This window comes from Poecilia reticulata, linkage group LG4 (assembly GCF_000633615.1).
Source record: "Poecilia reticulata strain Guanapo linkage group LG4, Guppy_female_1.0+MT, whole genome shotgun sequence".
NCBI lineage: Eukaryota > Metazoa > Chordata > Actinopteri > Cyprinodontiformes > Poeciliidae > Poecilia > Poecilia reticulata.
The window spans coordinates 18,215,471-18,238,036 of record NC_024334.1 but is presented as its reverse complement, the minus strand read 5'-3'; the positions used below and the strand labels follow the sequence as shown (position 1 = coordinate 18,238,036).

Genomic DNA, 22,566 nt, shown 5'->3' with positions numbered 1-22,566 from the left:
ACTGGACACCAGTCACGTACAAAGGTGTGATTTGTATCACTAAACTTCACCCAGTAACTGCATTTAATCACATTTTCAAATTTATGGATATTTACTCAGTGAAAAAAACAGCTGTCAGTCCCAACAATACAGACAGTTTTTGAGGAGGTTTAGACATATTTGTAATGTCTAAACCTCCTCAAAATCTAGAATTTATCATCACAACAATAAATCGTCACAATGGTAAAATCATGGTAAAAAATGTATCACGATAAATGATGATGCTAAAATGCAGTACTGTCAAAAGTTCAACATATCTAAATTAAATGAATAAATAACATGTGAGGTGATTCAGTGATTTGAATTGGCAATGCTGGAGCAGAAACTCATTTAAAACGTTTTGACAACTCAGACTAAACACAGTCATAAATCTATTAATTGTTTCTCATGATAAAGGTTTGCTGCAAAGTCAATGAATGTCCTGAATCTGGTTGAATTATTTTTGTAATGACTTGCATTGATTTTATTTGAGTCTGGATCTGATTGGATATGAATCAGACCAGTCCAGTTGGTCTGACTTTTAATTGGACCAAATTAAAAGTCCAATTGCTGCTACTGTAATAAACTCCTTTCAAGGGAAGTATATGTATGGACAGAGTTGGAATAAAAAGACAAACATTTTTTTTCTCACCGTCTGAAGTCAAGTCACACTGAACTTTTCTTGTTTTAGCTTAGGTTGAATTTCCAAAATTATTTCTGCTTGCTAAATGCAAGACGAGAAATTTTTTTGTAACTTTCCTCAAATTCAATGTTTTGCATAGATTTTGGTCCGCATCGGGAAGCTTACAAAAAATGTAGGACACTTCAAAAGAAAAATAAAAAAAAATGTTCTTAAGTTTTCTGGCATTTAACAAATAGAAATAATTTTGGTAATTCCAACTAAGCTAGAACTAGAAGAAGTAAAGTTTGGTCTGATGTGACTTCACAGTGAGAAAAAAAAGGCATTTGTGTCTTTGTATTCTGTTAATGTAAATATCTTGTTTCACCTGTATATATACAGTTTAATAAAATAATGTAGACAGTGTCTTATTAAGAAACACAGAGAGGCGCATCCTGGTCTGTTGCGTGCGCAGACCCTCTCGGTTCACAGTGTGCATTTTAGCTGTCATGTTCTCAAGTCGTGCGTCTTGCTGTGTGCTCCTCACTGCTGATTCTAAATTGCATGTATGAGCATGCATAGTTGTAAGTGTTAGTATTATCGCTCTGACAGAGTGTCAACCTGTCCAGCGTTTCCACCGCCTCTGGATAATATTGGTATATATACTAGATAATAATTGTTTTTTTTAAAAGTAGCGTGCAGTGACTAAACCTCTAATATGTCACCCATGGTTACAATTAACTTAAATTTTGGCTGCAATGAATGCTATAAGCTATACATAACCAAAGCTATGTCCTTATGGGCTGGTTAGTTTCTCTTTCTTATTTCATGTCATGTAGTGATGATGAGGAAGGACCTAAATCCAAGAGGAATGAGTTGGTGAATGGCAATCCAGTGGGAGGGGAAAGAGGCCATATGTAGGGGAAAATGTGCAAGGCAGAATAATAATAAGTACTGAACATAGTAAAGGAAAACAAGTGAAGTTTAGTGTGATGCCAAAGAAACCTTCAAATCTTAAAGACTCGAAGCTCAACACCAAAGATAAGTCAATAAAACACCAGCAGAAAAAGATTACTGTAATGTCAATAATGATGTTTCTCTATATTATTGAGAAAGCTCTAAAGAATTTTTGATATGCTGGTTAAATAAAAATGTACATATATATATTATTGTTTTTTTTGTTGTTTTTTTTTGTCCTGACATTAAAAAATGCTTACAGGAGCAGTAGCCCAGAGCCCCGAGTTTTTGGGGGCACCAACAATTAATTTAAAAAAAAAGATTTTTTACAAATACATGTTTTACAAAAAATGTACTCTACATGAAACTTAGTGACCAAGCGAGGTGTTTTAACAATGGTAGTTTTTGTTTTTTTTAATATATAAGCAATTACTGCGACAGACTGGCGACCTGCCCAGGGTGACCCCGCCTCTCGCCTGGAGATGGGCACCAGCAACCCTCCCGACCCCACTGAGGGACAAGGGTGTCAAGAAAATGGATGGATGGATATAAGCAATTAAATCAAGAGAATTTTGAAATGTTAAAATTAAGGTACATCTTTCAAATTAATGCAGAAGATGCATTAATTTGTACCCACCGGCGTGCCGGGTTACCTATTAATGTAAAAAATGTGTTAAACGTGTAAAACACATATTTGCTGGATAGGGCAACAGTATATCCCATGTCCTTTCAAATTTCGCTCTGGTTGTTTTATTCTTTTATGAGAAATCTTTGTGTCATTCCCTACCAAAAACAAATTTATTGGTTGAGGAAAAACTTTATAAATCTGAATCTTCCAACTGTAGGAGTAACTATGGGCTTAACTGTTTGAACAAGCATGAAAAGTCTCCAATACGGGGGTTTAAAATAACAGCAACAGACTGCGGTTTGACGGTTCAGGCTGATGATATGCAGGCATGAAAATTAAAAAGAAAGAACATTAGTTCAAGTCGGACGGAAATACCTTTTGACAACGACGCCCCTGATTTACATGACATGCAAGAAGAATGTCAGCAAGATCATCAATTTCGCTCAATAGGGGAGTTGGGACTTTAATTTACTAGCCTAGAAGAAAAACTTGGGAGACATTAATATAAACTATTTAACGGCTGACATGATAAACAAGTCATTGTATGAGTCGTCGTCTCTGCGCATCAGAGCAGCAGAGACGACGAGCACATGATCACAAGTCACACTATTATTAGGAAGTGAGCAAGAACATATGTGGCACATGCCAGAACTAGTCTGCAGGCAGTGCTCGCTCGTTGTGGTGAACACTCCTGGCAGCTCCGCCGTGGCGTGGAGTGGTATTTTCCTGGCGCGGGTTGAGTTCACAGAACCCCCGAGGGCTGACGACACATGCCAGCATGAAGGCTTTCTATATGAACATGTTGAGCCAGTGAGGAAGCGGCCGCTGCCATCTAGTCGGAGCTGTGTTTTTCAGAATGATAGCATCAAGTACAAAATATACCACATTACAAACTATATATCATTAAAAAAAAGTAAATCAGTCAGTGCAGTAAGTGTCATAATGGGTGGGATTTTAAAGAGTTTTTGTATTAAAATGTATTCAGTGTTTATATCATTTTCACTTGTGTTAAATTGCTTTCAGCCTAAGGCGTATGACTAATGCGCATGCTAGCTTGGCGCAAGTACCTCTGCTGTCAGTCAAGTTGATGAATGGAACACATACAGAGAAATGTTGTCTCGCTTTTACCACTTTAGAGATCGCCCTGCTCTTAGAAGTTTATAGGGCCTTTTGGAAATTCATTCAAATGTAAGATTTTTAGGCAAAAAAAAAAAGTTTTGTTCTTTGTTTTCTATGTTCACGTTCACGTAGCAGCAGAACATTAAGGAAGAGTTTGGTTTTTATTTCAGACTAATGGTGCATTCACACCAGCCCTATTTAATCCGCTTTAATCGAACTGTAGTTTGTTTCCAGGCAGTCTGGTTTGTCTGAATCGAACTCTGATGCGGACCGAAAAGGCGAACTTTCACTAAATACCTCGGTCTTGGTTTGGTTGAAGCGTGGTTTGAATACATATGTGAACGCAAGCAGACCCACGGCTGCGTTAAACACAGAAAGTGGACTACAGCGCAAGGCATTCTGGGTAAATACAACCAAAACAAATGTGAGAGGTTAGGGTTAGGCTTTTCAAATGGTTTGGATTGCTCAGTTGAAAATCTGAACTGTCAGCTGAAAATGTAACAAATGTTCCAATTTTGGTCCACAGAGGAAAATTCTAATTTGTAGTCTGAATTTCAACTAAAACAAAATTTGCCTTATTTTATTATTACGACGCTATAACATAAAACTGTTGCTTACATTACATAAGAAGTATTCACCCACTTGGATGTTTTACCCTTCTTGTTGCTTTTACAAATCAGTCATGATCTACAAAAATATGGATTTTTTTTTTTACCAAAAATGAAAATAAAAAGATGATTTCTACAAAATAATGTAATCTAAATAAAACATTTATATATATCCTCAGGTCCTAATAATACAGTATCTTATATCCTCAGGTCTTAAATGTTGTATCCTGTAACAGAGCGGTGTAGTTAAAGAGTTATTTCTGTTTCTTTCTGCTTCATTGTTCCTCTCATATTGTTCTACTTTCCTCCCCTGAGAAAGAAGTCTTATAATTCCTATAGTTTGCATTGCTTTTGTCTGCAGGTTTACTCTGTGATGAAAACAAACACACTACAATCTAAAATGAGCTATCATATACCGACTGGATCTCTTAATCTCAGAACGTTCTATGTGAGATCCAGTGAGTCACCCTCCATCTGTGGTCAACTGTTGTTTGTCCTGATCAAGAACAAGACAGGATGTTTTTATTTCAGCATCACTCGAAGCTATTTTTGTTTCACAATCAATCTCCCTTTTGCAGCAAAAAAAAAAAAAAAGGAGCTGATTCAATCGACATAGACGCCGTTTTCTTCCAAATAAGACGTTTATTTAGTTGGAGGAGAGAGAGAGAGAAAAATGGAAAGATTGCCACCTCCTTTGACGGGAGCAGTTATTTTTGCAGCCTGTGAGTAGAAACTGGGACAGAAGAGAGAGAAGGACTTTTACATCTAGCCTTAAATGGGTCACCTTGAGTGGAAGAGTTGCAGACGAGTTCCTATCAGGAGTCTGTGAAAAAGAAAAAAAAAAAAGAAAAAAAGATGGCGAGGGGACTCGTGTTTGCTGTCTGTGTCGTGAGGTTTTGCTTGTCCCCTGAGAGACACAGGCTATTTAAAGTCCGTCTTACGCTGAGGCCTATCCCACTTGTTGATGCTGCCTGTTGTACTGGTAAATGCTACCAAAACAAAACAGGTGAGTCTAGCAGGGGGAAATGGCTTGAAGTGTTTCGCTAAAGACAAAGGAGAAATCCTACAACCGCTAAAATCTGACGCTGCTCCATTTCTGTTTGCATTTTGTCAAGACGGACATTTTTGTGTCGTTTCCTTCAGTGGTTCTTGTTGCTGCGCCACCACAGGCGAGGAGGGAAACAGGTTTTTCATATCGTTTGGATCGTTTGACACAGTGCAACGTGAAAGAGAACCACACCATCTGAAAATATAATAAGTGTTGCAGTTTTGGTCCTCGATCGAAGCGAATCGTCTCGACTATCGGGCCGAGAAAATACTAATCATACTATACTATTACTAACCTTATTTTGCAGTGAAGGGGCAAAACTTTGTGTGTTCAAAAATACATAAATAAATGTTCAACTGGAGCACTTTGTTAATAAACCGATCCATCATGCTGCTCTAGCAGAAACTCCGGTACAGATGTTGCCAACAGGGATGCAGATGGAGGAACATGGAGGGAAAATGTAGAGACAGGCGGTGTGCTGCAGCAGCCCCAGCTGCTCTAAATCCACCCATCACTGTCTTTGTGTATTTTGGTTTGAGAAACCATGCTGTAACATCAGCACTGCATCAGATATGAATAAAAACTTTTTTTTTTTTAAAGCAGCATATGGTTTCTCCATGAACCCAAACCTATTCTGTGCCTGTAAATGAAAACAACACTGTCATTTCCATGTTGTTAGTACATCATCTTTTCTGAATGAAATTTTTCCGCATCACTGTGTTTTCCTTTTTTTGTTTTTTTGGCATTGTTGTATACAGCATTGTGGTATTGTTCAAAACTAAAGACAGATATGGTTTCAGTAATCATTTGAAGATGAGTGATATTCTGTTAACGCTGGCAGATCTGGATCTAAGTAAACTGCTCCAGCTTAGATGAGTTTGTCCTAATTGAATGAAAATGTAAAATAATAAAAGCAATCAGCAGCTGCTTAACAACAATAAAGCAGTAATGTTGTGATTATTCCAGCGGTATAAACTTGTCACAGAGTGTGTGGCCTTTGATCACTGCTTATTAACTATCTGGGAAGCTCTTGAAGCTACGCACCAATCAGTTTTAGAATTTCTAAACTCCAGATTTTTACAAAGTTTTGACTTGGCAATTTGGGACAATTCAGATTTCTCTTTTAATAAATGTTTCTAATTAACAGAATTAAATCTTTTTTTCTTTCCTGCTGTGTGAGATCAATAATTATGGGAAGAATGGTTCAGAGCGATTTATCGCCCAGGTCTTTGACATCTGGGCGATAAATTGATTTTATTGTTAAATTTTCTGTTTTTGAACATTTTATTTTTGGAAAATTGGGATTTAAAAAAGATTTTTTTTTTACCAATGCACTCCTTGATTTTCTATACTTCTATAGTTCTTGTTTGTTAGCTCAAACAACAACCACCATCTTTTTTGTTTTACATTCTGTATTTATTTTGGTCATCTCACAGAAGGATTAATTGAAATAAAAGCCTATTTTTAACATATTTTATATCAATTGTATATTTTTAAGGAAAACATTAGGAGAAAAAAATATTGATTAAAATTGGAATTTGAATCGTAATTCTGAGATTTTATTTTTAAGTTTTATCGCCCGACCCTAGTAGCATCTTTTATGAGAGACGAAAGACCACCTACCTTTAATTTTAAGATTTCCAAATGGCTGTCAATATTTCCAAATCCCTCATGTTCCATAAGAGAGAGACTTAAAATATAAACAAATCAAGATTTATCTCCAATATTAATGTTTAAAGATTTGTGAAAAGGTCCTTTAGTCTACATAAACTGCCTTTTATGTCGTCAGGTCTTGTTACCTTTGCGCTGGATTTACATCGTCTTGTAGAAGTATTCACATTTTGCCACAAATGTGGATTTTATGTGACAGCCCAGTACAAAGTGGTGCATTATTGTGAAGTAGAAGTAAAATTGTGAAGCTCTGGCCCAGTCTCAAGTCTTTTGACGCCTCTAACAGGTTTTCTGTCCATCACTGCCTTCTGTTTAACTCCAGTCAGATTCTTCCACATTTCCACCGTGTACTTGGTTTTATTTTTTCTTTATTCAGACATCACTGATTAGAAAGTATGCTTTGTCTTTGTAGGGACAGATTAACATAGTTCATATTTTTGAAGTGAGCTAGTAAATCTAGCAGAGCATTCGGTTTGACTCCAGGGGCTGAATCTTTACTATTCAGGTCATGGAAGAGTGACAGAGTTTTTATATTAAATAATAATCCAACCCGTTTGGTTTTTTTCTCCCTCATAAATTAGCCACACGGTCTCCCACATGGGAATTCCCCAAGATCTTAGAATAAATTGTTCTACAAAAAGGGTCAGAGCATCTACACTGGTCCCTCAATAGGTGTGTGAATTATTAACAAACGTAGAAAACCAGTTTGTCTGGCATGAGACGCTTGTCTGTTGAGATTAGCGAGCGAAACGTCTGCAGGATCTGCTTCCTGGCTGCAGCTCGTTCTACGGTTTGCACTTGAAGCAGAAATAGCTTCAACTGTTACACATAGATGATGTAATGTGCTTCGTATTGGACCAAATGAACTGGACATATGGGGTTTCTAAGGATTTTTAAAGTGACTAGCTGTGAGGTTTGGTTGGTTTTCTGGAAATTAAAGTTGAATTTTGGTGCATTATGTCACTCAAACCATAGACATTTAGGTTGTGTGATACGGAGCATATTCCTTTTAATTGTCTGATAAAAACAGAAATGAACCTGCAATTTTAGAGAATGAATTTAATTAAATTTGTTTTTGTTGATCTCAACACTGGGCTTTTTTACATATATATCAAAAACATCATCAGAATTGATTGATTGTGTAAAATAATTTAATGAATTCAGTTTAGAAAGCCATATGCTACCTTAATTTGCATTCATAAATATAGTAGCTAAAGTACTTGGCATGTACTCTAAAACTTGCTGAGTTTAAAGCAACCCACTTAAGGTCATTTTGCTAACCTAGCTCTGCATGTGTTAGCCTGATTCTTGCCTTCCTACACAATTCTGCTTGAGAGTCGTCTTTTTTCAGGGCTCGGTCTGGGAGTTCAGCGAACAGCTATTTGGAGAAGCTGTAAATGATGACATTGATTTTCTGCGCTGCTTTAGAATTGCCTGTAGTTTTAGCAATGGCAACGGAGGAAGTGAACGGAACCGTTCAGTTCATGTTGGCCACGATTCCAAATGTTGAATTAACATTGACAGCCGCCTTGTCTGGCTCAGCATTTTTCTCTGCACAGTGGAGGATGGTTGTTTCTGATAAGCGTCATAGCGTTGAACTGGTGTGTTACATTACGTCATGGCTAAATGTTAGCGTTAGGGTTGATTTAGCTCAAGAGGGTTAGCCCCAGCATGCTAGTCTCGACTTTTACATTCCATAGAAGGGTTTTAAAAATAATTTTTGTTGCTTGCTGTGTTGTTCTGGTGGCGGTCTGCAATGCTAAATTGAAGTACGTCCTGGGCACGATGATAGTCCATCACTGGACAACACAGACACACTAAACAATTATAACTGATCCATCTATGTTTGTCTTTCAGAAGAAGACAGAAAATCCGCTGATAATATGCAAATGCAACACAGAAAAGTTCCTAAAAAGATTTAAACTGATGACCTTGTTGTTGTACATAAACAACGCCAATGGTTGTCACCATGGGGCATTAAAATGAACGACTCTGCATTGCAAATGATCAAATTTAAGAACAATGAACTCAACCACCTCAGGTTGTCCAAAATTAACTTATTCACAAACAACTGAAGCAAATAGTAGTACTGACCTGTGGCCAATGTTTTGGTCAAAATGTGAATGTTAAATATTTATAGCTAACACTAGCTTATGCAAGTGTTATTTAGCACAGCTTAGTGCTTGCTAACACTAGCACACCAGCTAGCATTGTCCATTTTTCTTAGCAGGAAAATGGCTAATGGTATAGTTATTAGGCAAAATATTTTTACATGAAAGAAAATCTCTGGGTTTGAGCTTGAATCTGTAGTCTGCGGTGTGATTTAGTGGCCTGCTGACCAAAGACCTCCAGTTAAAGAATCAGACATTTGAAGGGAAAGTGTTCCCCTTTGACTCCTGTTATGACTGAACATTGTCATGTTTTCTTCATGAACACCTTCCACAGCTCTTTGCTTTTTCTCTTCCTTCAGTGTGAACTAAGGTAATAAAACAGGCCATTGAGATTGCCATTATCCTTTCACTATCTTGCATCGTCTTACTTAATGGTGTGGAACCATTAAAAATTATCGTCTGTGACGAATAACGAGGCTCCTTCTGGTCTCTTCTTCAGCCCAACAAACTGGGTCATAATTTCTGACCCAATATTTGGTTAAAATGACCCAGCTGTTGTCCCCGACAACATAAACACAACATTTGGGTTACAGAAATATGATGTATGAACACAAACTTTAACCATCATTTTTTCTCTTTCACACTAACAGGCGTGCAGTCATCTCTCTTCATTAAATTGCAACTTACAATTAAGTTTGTACTTCACCCTTATCATTAATGGTGTGATAGCCAGATTAAATGTTTTTAATGATACAACATTTTGGAGTTTTAAAATGTTAGAAAACGCTCTTTGAGGCATTTCGATGAACAGAAACATGGAAACATTACAATGAACGTTTTCATGAACTTTCATGTAGCGTACATGCAGTACAGCATGTGTTATGTACTGCTCATAATGTATTATGAGCAGTACAGCTCATATAATGTAATCCAAGCTAAGTTTTTTTTTCAGCCTTGCTGTGCTGCTCCCGCACATCCATTTAAAGCCCGATGTTTCAACGTGCCGCATCCAGAAATCTTGATTGCTTGTTACCTACTGAGGAAGTCTATTTTTTCCTCCATTAGTGAGTAAAGGTTGGATAAAACACAGGTTATTTCGCTGTTCCTCGTTTCTTCTCTCAGCCAGGCTTGCATAAGGACAGCGCAGTGATGCATACGCAGCTCTGACCCCGCAGTGTGTCGTCTTATATCTCTGAGTCGGTAGGAGGGCTCTCTGTTCTCCCTGATCCGAGCTGGAGCGATCCGGTGCTGCCGTTGGCTTCGTTTGGAGGGAGGGATGGAGTGCTGAACTGGAGCACAGCTCTGAGCCACAGGCAGAAATACCATGTCTAAATAGGACATGTCGAGAAAACGGGGCTGCTGGTGGTGGGGCATAGAACTTTGTGAACCGATAACAAGAAGTGACTTTAGATGACAGAGGCAAACTGCTGGCATTACCTCATGTCTGCCATACCTACGACAGACAGTTTCTGTTTCTATACCACATTTCTTCTGTGAGGGACATTTTAATGTAAAGCAATGTCTGTTTAATGTATTTCCATCTGTGCATCAGGTGTTGCTGAAAAAGACAATTGTCTAGTTTTGTTTTTCCTGGCCATGCACTCATGAGGACAGCACAAAATTTATGGCTGGTATATATAATCCTGGTGGCAAATCTAGACTTTTGCCACGCAGTAAACCATTTGCTCCGCTTTGCCTGTAAAGGCACATTATCATGCTTTGAACACCATAAAGTTTAATGAACCATGTTTCAGCTGCCGTCTGTGCAGCTTTCCCCTCACACTGACTGTTCTCGTAATGTGACTGTAAAGCTACAACAGTGAATACAGTTTCTTTCATCATGGCTCGCTAAGCGTGCAGCTGACATAAGGTGATAGAAGGTAGACCAAAACCTGAAAATGTGTAGTTCAGTTTGTCAGGGACACCAATGGCAACCATTGATCAGAAAGAACCGTTAGCCAATACAAATTGGACTGGACATCCCTGAGATCTAATATGATAAATGCTGGTAAAAAAACACTTTTTGGTTTGTTTCGTTCCAATGCTCTTGTTGTAACTATATATGTCATATGCTAGGATAAACAGCATTGATTTCTCACAGAGTGAATTTTCTTTCTAATGCAGGAAACCAATGAAATTGTGGCTATTAAGAAATTCAAGGACAGTGAAGGTAAAAAAAAATCCAATTAAGACTATTTGTTGAAATTCTTGCAAAACATAAGTTCTATCCAATATATATATATATATATATATATATATATTTTTTTTAAATGTAACAATATGCTTAAGCTAGTTTGGCATCTAAATTTGTGAATAATTTGATCACTTTTAGACCCTCCCATTAAGTAATCAGACATGTTTTCTTTGTCAAATGTCAGTATGGACTATAAGAGGCTTCTTTAAGTGGTTTGTTGACTTAAATGTCACAAACTTTTAAATTCCAAAACAAAAATACTCTGCAAAAAGGCCAGGTGTGACAACCGGTAGTTTGTTACTGGACACACTTTTTGAACTAGTGCGATCAGATTAAGTTTAGATTAATTTACATCTGAACTGTAAGCAATGACCAGTTCATATTTGGTCTATGTTTTTCAAAGAATCTGTTTCTGGAAATGTGTTCCAGAAACAGACTACCTGTTGCTACCCACGGAGAACCCATTGGAGTATTTTTGTTTTGGAACTTTAAAGGCTGGGAGGAGAGTCGTTATGACAGAATCCCCTTAAAATAATATTTCACCCTTTGCTTGATTTGTCCCCCAAATGGAAGTTCTTCTATACAATGGATTTGTTTCCCCCTCTCCCTTCCTTTCATGCAGAAAATGAGGAGGTTAAAGAAACAACACTACGGGAGCTTAAGATGCTCCGCACCCTCAAGCAGGAGAACATTGTCGAGCTCAAAGAGGCCTTCCGCAGACGAGGGAAGCTCTATCTTGTCTTTGAGTATGTGGAGAAGGTAAGTTTCTACAAACAAGACGTGGTTTTTAAACATAAAAGCCCACCTGATCTGACCTGACGTGGCGTTTTTTTGGATTTCCTTGTTCTCTTTTAGAATATGCTTGAACTGCTTGAGGAGTTACCCACCGGTGTCCCGACCGACAAAGTGCGCAGCTACATCTTCCAGTTAATCAAAGCTATTCACTGGTGCCATAAGCACGACATTGTCCACAGAGGTAATGTCCAGATTCACCTTAGGTTTTGGGCTTTTTATGTTTTGGTGATGAGGCAGCAAAAAGGCCCTCCAGTCTGAGAGAAACTCATGAAGCCACCAGAGAGCAGATCACAGTAGAACTGAGCTGTAAATTTCATCTTGAGTGAAGTCTAGTTTGAAAAGGTTAACTGACGGATCCCGACGCCATTCTGTATTGTTCACGAGTGAAGCTTTGGGTGAATGGCTGGCAGCAGATCAGGACACCAGATGGCCCATGTGAGCCTTTGGCACCGTAGCAACAGAGTAGGGATCCAAAGGCCTGTCGTTTACCCGGCTGCAATCTGTCCATTTTTACTTGTAGAGGGCTTTTTTGTTGTTGTTGTTGTTGCTTTTTGTTTCCCCCTATAAAGACGAACAGTGCTGTTTTTCTTTTGAATGAGATGAATTCAAGCAGTGACGCAAGCCAGTCCAGGTCGTCTCACTCCCCGGTCTGTTTTCTTCCTCTGCAGACATAAAGCCAGAAAACCTCCTCATCAGCTCCGATGACGTCCTCAAGCTGTGCGACTTTGGTGAGACACCTCTCGTTAAATCCTCACGTTCGGTGCAGCTGCGGGAAAAAGTTGCCATACAGTCAAGAGTGTTTCCAACAGCGGCCATATTTGGCTGACATATCAGTGCTTGAGGAGTTCAGGCGAGCTTCGTCTGGTTGTCTAAAGCTCCGCATGCGGCCCTGTCACACTGCTCTACTTGCTGTCTTCGCTCATCTCAATTAATGAAACGTGTTGGGGAAACAAGAACCTAATCAGGCTTTTGATTCAGTCTCGTGGCACCACAACAAGCAGAGGGGAGGGACGTAAAACATGGCAAAGCTGACACGACGCAGGCAATCTGGAGTGAGAGACTGACGGCCTGCTGTTTGCTCTGTGTCAGCCAAAAGGCATTGAGAGAACAGACATAGGGCAAACAGTCTCCGCTGCGAAGGTTCATGTTTGGGCGCGCGTTCTCCTGCGGTGTCGTTCTCACCGTGCTTTGTTTTGATTGCGGAAGAGACCAGCAAGCTTCCAGAACATTGTTGTTAATTCTCCAGTCAAGAAAGTAGCTTTTCGTTGTTCTAAAAGCTGCTAGAAACAACTAAATGATGTAACAATCAAACCTGCGTGGTTGGCTGCTGTTGGAAGACACACTGCACGAAAAGTGGCATATTTGACCCCGTGTAATACAAATGTATTTTTAATGTCACAATTCCTATTGACCCTTGACCCAGGCTTTGAACCAGTAAAAATGTGAGAGTTACTTTTTTGTGCTCTGTTTTGTTTTCTTAACTGTTTAGGATTTTTTTTTTAACTTTCTATTTTTACCCATCATTTAAAACATAAATTCGGTAAATGGCCTGAATTTGTAGTTGAAACAAGTTACATACACTGAATAATAAAGACATAGGCCTTTTTTTCCTTGCTGTCTGAAGTTAAATCAGACCAAACTTCTGTTGTTTGCACTTAGTTAAAATTTCAAAAATTATTTGTATTTGATAAATGCCACTATAATTATTTTGTTCTTTTGTTCAAAGTGAAACAATGTAGAGAAAGCCTCTTTCTGCATTAGTAAATTTATTTTGTTCTGTACATGCAGAGCGAAAAGCAGTTTCATTCTCGTTTCCACAACAATTCAAACCTATTGAACATTTTAATATTTTGTCATGTCAAACAAAAACTGTGTAATTGGGATTTTATGTGATCACCCAACACAAAGTAGTGCATACTTGTAAGAAATCTGAAATATGAATTTAAAAAAGGCATCTAATCTTGAAAATGTGCTTAAACGTCATGATTTGAAATGTACATGAATGACGAAAAACATTTGTAAAAAGTTGCCAGGAACACATTTATGACTTTCACAGTCCTATTTCCAATTCAGCCAAGCACATCCTCCATGTCAGTGCAGCATTTATTTTAATCATTTAATACATATCTCACTTTCTCACTTACGTATTAGCACGGAGGAAGAACCTGATCTTGTACCATTTAAAAAAAAAAAAAAAAAAAAAAGAAGCTCATCCGTGTGTAGAGCGTATTAGAAACCTTCCTTAATTACATCGCTCACCCTGTCTTCACTTTGCAGGTTTTGCTCGTAATCTCTCCGAAGGGACGGACGCCAATTACACCGAGTACGTGGCTACGAGATGGTACCGCTCTCCAGAGCTCCTGCTTGGGTACGCCCGCCGTCTCGTTAGCTTTGCTCGGCGGTCTGGTTCAATCGGCCGTTGTCGAGCCACGCCTCCGTTCATCAACCCCTTAAATCCTTGCTGGCAGGGCTCCTTACGGGAAGGCGGTGGACATGTGGTCGGTGGGCTGCATCTTGGGCGAGCTGAGCGACGGGCAGCCCCTGTTCCCAGGAGAGAGCGAGATTGACCAGCTCTTCACCATCCAGAAAGTGTTGGGACCCCTCCCTCCAGAGCAGATGAAGCTCTTCTATAATAACCCCCGCTTCCACGGGCTCAGGGTAACTACCTCCATCTTCTTTATATATATATATATATATATATTTGCCTTCAACTGCTGCATCTTTTTTTTTTTCTGGCTGAGTTTTCTGTGCCATGACCGTTTGGATCACTGTGACTCATGGTGTATCATATATCCTGTATGCACTGTGAAGGAAGGCTGTGATAAGTCTTCTATGGCAGAATGGCGGCTCATCAAACCTCTGTTGTCCTTTCCTTCTCCTTCCCCTCTTTGCTGCAGCCGGAGACATTTTGAATTGTTTTCAAACCGATCCTCTTGAAAAGTGATGTTTTTCTTGAAAAAAAAAACATCTATAAATTTCTTCAAAAGCTTCCATGAACAGATTAAGATAAAACATGTTCATGATTTTTTTAAAAATATATATTAGATAACAAGATTTCAGTTTGCACAGTTCTGCCTGTTTTGATCTCTGTATAAAATGAGCTGTTTTAAGGCTCTGTCACTTTAAATACAAACCGGCTGCTGCTGGCCACGTCCCCCCAACTCAAAGTTTACACTCGCACTTAAAGATGGCTTCAAAAAGATACACAATCACACCATTGCACATCCTTGAAAAGCAGAAGTGGAACCTCCTGCACAACAAACAAAAATGCAGCTCTCCATACGTGCTCAAGCTCCATTTGTGTTGCTAGGTAACGGTCTGGTCTTCCCTGGGGTAGATCTGCCTGCTCATTTGTGGCATTACATTCGGAAGGTTTTTGAAACGGCTCATTTTCGAGACAACAAAAACCATTAACTTATTGCCAAAAAATGGCTGGGTGTTTTTTTGGGGGAGGGTTTTAAGCACTTAGGTTGTTTTTAGAAGCAGTAGAAACCCAAATGGAAGTATAAAAACATGCAAAATGTGCCTTTTGCATAACAAGTCTCCTTTGATTCTTGCAAAAACATTTTTGTCATGTTGATCCTGAATTTAGTGTTAATATCAGGTCATACTCTCCAATAAGACGTGTTTGTGTTTGACATTGAGATCCAGAAATTGTAGTATTTGCTAAATGGAGAGAAAAAAAAAATCTCACCCTCCACCAGATTTCTGTGCGCGTTTGTCGTCTAAATGTGCGCCCACTCATTTAGTCTATAAGCCTAACTCATCAGTGGACGTTAGTTTTTAAGCCCCTCTCCTGCAATTATCTTAACAACACGAGGAGATTAAGAATGCAAAAGAAAACAAAAAAGGGAACTGCTTTCGATTCAAACATTCAGTGTTTGTAAAATGATAATTAAAAAAACAAACAAAAAAAACAGCCAGAAACACAGGATGTTTGATGGATGTGTCGCGCTGGCCGTCTACTGCTGCTTTCAGACGTGTGATTTGAAAAGAGCAGCTTGTGGATGTGAGAAGCACTCACAGTCGTGACGTCTTCTGTGGTGTTTAAAAAAACGTTTAAAGCATCGTTTAAAGCAGCATCCACTGGCTTCCATTACATGCCTGTAAAATGTACACAGAGAAGATTTACAGGGACGGGGAATAACTCCACCACTAGTTGGCTTAGCAGGAAAACCAGCCCACTTAACCTTTTTTCATTTTGTCATTTTAGAGCCCCAGACTTCAGGGGGTTTAATATACATGCATATATATTACATTTTGTCACATTAAGATCGTAGACTTCAATCGTTCTTTTGTTTGTTTTTATTTTAGACAAATACAAGTTGGAAGGAAACTTATATGTTTGCGACATATCCCATATTGTCCCACAGTGAGGAAATGCAGATGTATCAGTAGCAAGAGAAAGATGGACACAGACATGCAGATTCACATAAAAGTAAAAAACATATGCACATATAAAAACAGAAAAATAAGAGTAAGAGACTGCACAGTAATGGCAAATTTACAACATATGAAAAACAGTGCTGTGCAGTCTTTAAAAATAGCATAGTTTGTTTAAAATTCAAATTCAAAAATACTTTATTAAATCCAAAGGCAAATTAGATGTTGTTGTAGGTCATTAATTCAGATTCTTCAAAGAGTTCAAAGAAATTTTGAACTCTTCAGTATTGCATCAGCTTTGTGAATGTGGACATTTATTTATTTCAATAAGAAGTGATAAAGCTGGTAGAGACTAAAATATTTGCATCTGTCATTACAGTAAAAGCATCAGGGACATTTTTCTTCCACTTCCTGGTTATGTTTCTACTGGCCTACCATGTGAAATCCCAACAACATCCACTTGAAAGTTGTGTTTACGCCGCCGTCAAACTTTGAAAATCTTTAAGGGGAAAGGAAATAGTTTTTTTTATTTCATTTTTTTTTTCAGATGTGGCCACAAGTGACACAATCACTAGAAACATATGGTAAACGTGGCCAAAACAGCACAAAAACACAAAGAGGTGTTTATGTAACCATTTTCCTGCCAGACTGACCAAACATGTTTAAGGAAGAATAATGCCTCACAAACCGTGGCTAATTAAAGACAACAACTAAAAAGCTATTTAATTATATTTTCTATTAAAATTCAAATCAGTCTCAACAAATGATATTCGTTATTTCTTATTATTCTTAAAAATCTGTTTAAGGTGCATTTAAAAATCAACTGTGTCAGGGAGTCTAAATTGCATACATCCCATAGATGAATGGGAGGAATATATTATGGAATTGTATTTATTCTCTGAGTTACATTGTTAATTTGTCCGTTGTAAATCGAATGGTTGGATCTGGTCAATTATAACCAACAATTAATTTCCTTATTAATCACACTAACATATTTTAACAATAAAATTAAGAAAATAAATAAGCAAGCATGAAAGCTAACTACTTAAACGAAGGTTATTAGTGGAGTGAAGAGTGTTTTACTGTTTATACTAGAGATGTGTTGATCAGGTTTTTTCCTGCCCATACCGATCACCCATGAGGGCCGATCACCGATACCGATCACATAATTATTTATTTTTTATTTTTCATCATAAACACTACCGGTTACATTATGTGGAAAAAGGAACCATGAATTCACCTTAATTTAGACAAAAACTTAATTTAGACAAAAACTTGTTTTTAATAACTTTTTCCAAGAACTAAACAAAACAGGCATTGTGCAAATTGTACTGCTATCGGTAATACTATCTTTAACAGACTGATAAGAGGCTAAATAATGCAAAGAGCAAAATAAAACCTCTCAACTTTGCCAAAAAAATTCAAGTATAAAACTTAACATTCAAAGGYRAATACAGGTTCCATTACAATAAACAAYCCAGAGTTACTGAATGAAAACTTCCTGATAGCATGGCGGCTAGCTGATTACTGCTAGTTCTGAGTGGCTGTTTCTGACTGAGTGGAGTAATTATGCAGAGCAGGGAGGAGATCGATTATTTTTTTAGAGATTATCTGTCTCATGTTAGGACAGCGAARGTTTTAATACGTATGTAAAATGTATTTTTTTAGGTTAGATGCTGCAGCTTTAAACAGAGGTTTGGTGTGAGAGTCACTACCAGGTGGAGCAGAAGCAGCGCTCCGTCTGTGAAATAAGACTACCTGTAGCGCGTAGCAGCGTCTTACATCGCAGCTCGAAGACTTAAATAATTTTGCGGGTTATTTGTTTAGCTTTCTGACCGTCATGCTAATCCGGGTGAGTGTTTGTAGCTGTGCACTGCTTTACTTGCTATCTGATCCTCCATATGTATTTTTTACTCCAGTGAGCCTCGATGTAGCCAAACTCCTTCAAGTATGGCATTGTTTTTATGTTTTATTAGCTGCATTGTGTTGATGCATTTTGACGTGCTTCAATTTTCCGCCACAACACGCAAACTTCCCCATTCACTCAGTGCGTTATAGTTCCACATCGCTTAGGATTTGTTGCTGCGCGTTTGCGCAGTGTGAAGGAAAGAGGAGACCAGCTGCACAGGCAGGCTGTGAAATGAGATGCAGGTGATCGGTATCGGCAACAAGAGCCAATGATCGCCGATCACCAATCATGCACTTTTTCACGAAAATCGGCCGATTATGATCGGTTACCGATCGACACACCTCTAATTTATACTTATTTAGCTGTTGGGAAGAAAATATAGCACACTTTTTCCAGACTGTTTGCTTACATTTTCAGAGGAATATCACCACCAGCCGGAGCGAGTTTACTCCTTCAAGGGCTCACATGTATGCACTGAGATATTTTTAGAAAGACAAAAGAACAGCGGCTGTTCTTCTGTCTTGGTCAGAGTGTGAAATCTGTGCATCTGTTTGTGTGCGAGGTCAGTTTTATTGTGTTTTTTAAAAATAAGCTCACGTGTTTCTAGATGTCCAGAAAGGAGAAAAATTCACCAAACTGTTAAGATTCTTTGTTAGATAGTATTTGGTTTATCTTATGTCTAGTCCATGGTGTCTTCCTTGGAAATAAACAAATTGTGGGGTCTATTCAGTCAGTGGTCTCAAATAACGTTCTTTAAAATACTGTATTTTAGTTTCCTGCTGTAAACCACCCCCAAACTTTGGAACGAAGGTACCTGGGGATCATCGGCGGAGGCCTGCTCGATCTGCTGAAGGTAAGAAGAAAAGGGCTGGCAAAGATCAATTCTGCCTTGCTGAGCTGGTAGATTTATTTTTAGCTTCTTGCTTTCACCTCTTTGCCAGTTCCAGTCAATTCCTCCTTATAGTAACATTATAAAAAGAAAAAAAGAAGCAGAAGGACAAAAAGAAAATCCTAAATTTCATCAAAATCCGGTTTTCCTAATAACTCGATCCTCGCTCTGGTGTTTACGTCGTGACTGCAGGATGCCTCCACGCCGCTCCGGCCTCTCTCGGCTCATATCCTGGTCCTTAGCCCTGTTGTTATTGCTGCGGCTGCACTGTAAACAGGAGCTCTGTGTCAAGAATGTGGACTGCGCTTTTTTGCACCCGGGTGTTTTTTGTTTTTTTTTAGCAGATAAATGACTCACCACTAACACGATGTCACCCCTGGACCGACTTCACAGAGGACACACACGTCACCCTCGTTAATAATCAGCCTTTGGAGATGCGGTCAAACATTTATTTTGCAAAACTTTTCATCGATTCCTGCCACCGCATTACCGAAGAGAGTTTTGTTCTTTGTCTGCCTTTTTGAGAGAAGCGAGAGATGTTGCTGTCAAAGTGAGTTTTAGTTACGTAGAAGCAGGACGAGGCGAGTTCACGAACCGTCCTCACGTCCATGTCTTTTATTAAAGGCTACAAAGATAGGTTATTAAACATGCCGATAAGAGAAAGAGAGAGAGAGAAAAAAGGTGTCATAAATCATGTTTTATGTCAATGTTTTGCCTGTTTAGTGACTGTAAGACACAATTATGTGCAGCAGCAGCTTGACTTTCATGATAATGAAGATGACTCATAAAAAGGCATGACTGGATGTTCCAGCTTGTTTGTGAGGTCTTGATGTGCGGTGTGTGTGTTCGGAGGACTCATTGGCTCCCCCCCCCATCTCCCTGTCCCGCATCAGAACCTGCTCCTGCTCAACCCGACGGAGCGCTTCCTCACAGAGCAGTGTCTGAACCATCACGCCTTCCAGACGCTGCGGCTGGTGGACCGGCCCGGCCCGCCCACGCCCACACCTGTACGCTCAGCCAAGAGGAAGCCTCACCACGGCGACAACACCACCCCCAGCAGGTCAGCGGCGAGAGCCGGAGCTGGTTCAGGCGTGTCAAAATCTCCCGGGTGTTCAGCTGTTTTAGAGCTGCAATATGTCACTTTTTATTTTTTTACATATTTGATAAGACTGTCTATCACTATGTTGTGATGGTTTAATATAAGACAGATAATCTGTGAAAAAAATTTAGTTCCTCCAAACTCCCTCTAGTGGTTCTAAAGTCATCTGCAGAAATGCCCTGCTCCCGGTCAGAAAGGCCAATCAGAGGCAGGAGGAGGGTCTTAGCGCTGTCAATCAATCTCGTGTCATGTCATGACAAAGTGACAGTTTTAACAGATATGTAAAAAAATATATTTTTTAAATTAAAGTTACATACTGCAGCTTTAGTTGACATGCTATTCTCTTTGCAGTTCTGTAGAAGTCACGGTCAGCTAAGAGCTAACAGTACCAATAGGAGTCAGCGCCACATCACATTTTAGCTGTGTTTATCCATTGGAAGCATTTTAGGAACAGTTTGTTATGACACTTATGTCCCAAACTGAAATGACTAACTATTTTGTAAAACCTCTGTGGGCTTTTCTTTTTTGTAAATTGTCTCTAGATCATGCAGTTGGGTGCAGTTGGGATGTAGACCATCTGAATAGAAATACTTAAGCCTTGCCAGAAATTATGACTTGAATTTCGGTCTGGAATTTGGCCTAAATATTTTCAACATTTTGAAAACCCGTTTAAATTCCTTTACAGGCCTGAATTGTAAGAGTCACAAGTTTGATATTTTTTTCTAGATCAAGAATGCAAATATTTCAATCTGTGTTTGCCAATGCACCAACGACTCTTCAGCGTATTGGTTGAGTTGTTAGCTCTAGATGCTCACGGTGTCCTTTCACCCAGGAGCCATGGCGGGAAGAGCTCAGGAAGCCACCGGTCCAGCAGCAGGGAGTGCTCTAGCTTACCCCGACAGGAAGACATCCTCCCGGGCAACGACAGCTTCCTCAACGGCAACATGTCGGCGGCCATCAACCTCAGCCCCACCCTGCATCCCAAGAACTACCAGCCGCAGATCTTCAACCACTCCACTGCCTACAGCATGGACCTGGCCGGCAGCAACCTGCCTCACCTGCTCAGCCCCAGCGAGGCCAAGGGCAAAGGCGACTTCGAGATCAGCCTGGGCTCCAAGGTGCTGGACGGACCCGGAGCCAAGTACCTCAAATCCAACTTCCGCTCGCAGCAGAACCGCCACTCCTTTGTGGAAGGCAAGACCAACACGCTGCAGTCGGGGGACAAACACAGCCGACACAACTACGTGGACTCCCACTGTTCAGCGCCCTCCTCCTCCAAGTTCGGTTACCTGAACCTGTCCAAGAGCTACGGCACGCTGAGCGACGCCAAGTCGGTGGGAAACCTAAACGACGTGCACCTGTACGCCGACGAGCCCACGTCGCGCTACTTCCCGTCCAGCTGCCTCGACCTGACGGCTCCGAGCAGCCCGGCGTCCCGCAGGTTGGAGCGGCTCGGGCCCGGCACGACCGGCCGAGGGGGCATGCGCTCGGAGAGAGAGAGCAACACGCTGGACTCCTCGTACAGGCGCTCATCCACCCGCCACAAGGCCTCGGAGGAGGCCAAGTCGCCCGATTCCCTGGACCCGGGAGACGGCAGCACGGAGAGGAGCCACGGCCACTCTCTGTCCGCACCGCGCGACCCTCTGTCATACGGTCAGGGCTACACCAGCCCTTTCTCCTCGCAGCAACGGCCGCACCGCCACTCCATGTACGTGCGGCGGGATCACCAGAGGACACACGGCGGAGACGAGGGCCTGCTGGTCGGCCAGGGAATCCCCACCAGAGCCAGCAGCCTCCAGCTCCTGTCGCCCCAGCTCCAGCACCGCACGCTGCCGCGCCACTCCGGGAGCTCCTCCAGGGAGGACGACATGAGCAGGGTCAGTGATCCGCCCACAGTGGACCTCTCTTGATCTAAGGAAAGCCCACACCCACAGAGGCCGTTCATATCACACACCTACACCAGATTGCGTTGGATAACTCTGCCTCAGTCTCCTGTTTGTCCAGCAATGCCGCGCAGGATTTCTTCCTGCAGCATTGCAGCACACAGGCCTGTCACAATAACTAATGATGAATTGTCCTGGCGATTGTTGCGATAAGTGAAGCTGTTTTTTTTGTGTTTTTTTTAGCTCATTTAAAGCTGCACTATGTAACTCTTACAAAACATATGTTGTTTACATATTTGCTAAAACTGCCACTTTGTTGTGACGGTATAAAATGAGACAGCATACACACAGCCATGATGACCTTGCTAAGACCCGCCTCCTGGCTCTGATAGGTTGTTTCTAGTTAGCACTGGGAGAAGGCGGAGGACCTGGATTTTTTTCATAGATTATCTGTCTAATGACAAAGATGTAAAAAGCATGCTTATAAAAGTTACATAATGTAGATTTATGTTCACGTTCAAGTTTCTTTTTAATACGTATTAATGAACATTTACATGTAAATACCTGAAATTATAGCCAGGTGGTTGATGTTAAATCACAATAATAAATACAGGGATAAAAACGGCAAAATAATT

At 40.1% G+C, this 22,566-nt stretch overlaps 1 protein-coding gene across 2 annotated transcripts in view; it reads left to right on the top strand.

Annotated features, from left to right (window-relative positions):
• The window catches only part of LOC103463880 (cyclin-dependent kinase-like 5), a 46,574-nt gene that overhangs the window by 16,585 nt on the left and 7,423 nt on the right, over positions 1 to 22,566 (top strand). For both annotated transcript variants that reach the window (XM_008407560.2, XM_008407561.2), the window contains exons 4-12: positions 10,904 to 10,949; positions 11,596 to 11,732; positions 11,829 to 11,949; positions 12,437 to 12,496; positions 14,046 to 14,136; positions 14,237 to 14,426; positions 18,833 to 18,913; positions 19,843 to 20,009; positions 20,881 to 21,925. In XM_008407560.2, the coding sequence (XP_008405782.1) occupies positions 10,904 to 10,949; positions 11,596 to 11,732; positions 11,829 to 11,949; positions 12,437 to 12,496; positions 14,046 to 14,136; positions 14,237 to 14,426; positions 18,833 to 18,913; positions 19,843 to 20,009; positions 20,881 to 21,925 (1,938 nt within the window). The remainder of the gene's footprint in view (positions 1 to 10,903; positions 10,950 to 11,595; positions 11,733 to 11,828; positions 11,950 to 12,436; positions 12,497 to 14,045; positions 14,137 to 14,236; positions 14,427 to 18,832; positions 18,914 to 19,842; positions 20,010 to 20,880; positions 21,926 to 22,566) is intronic.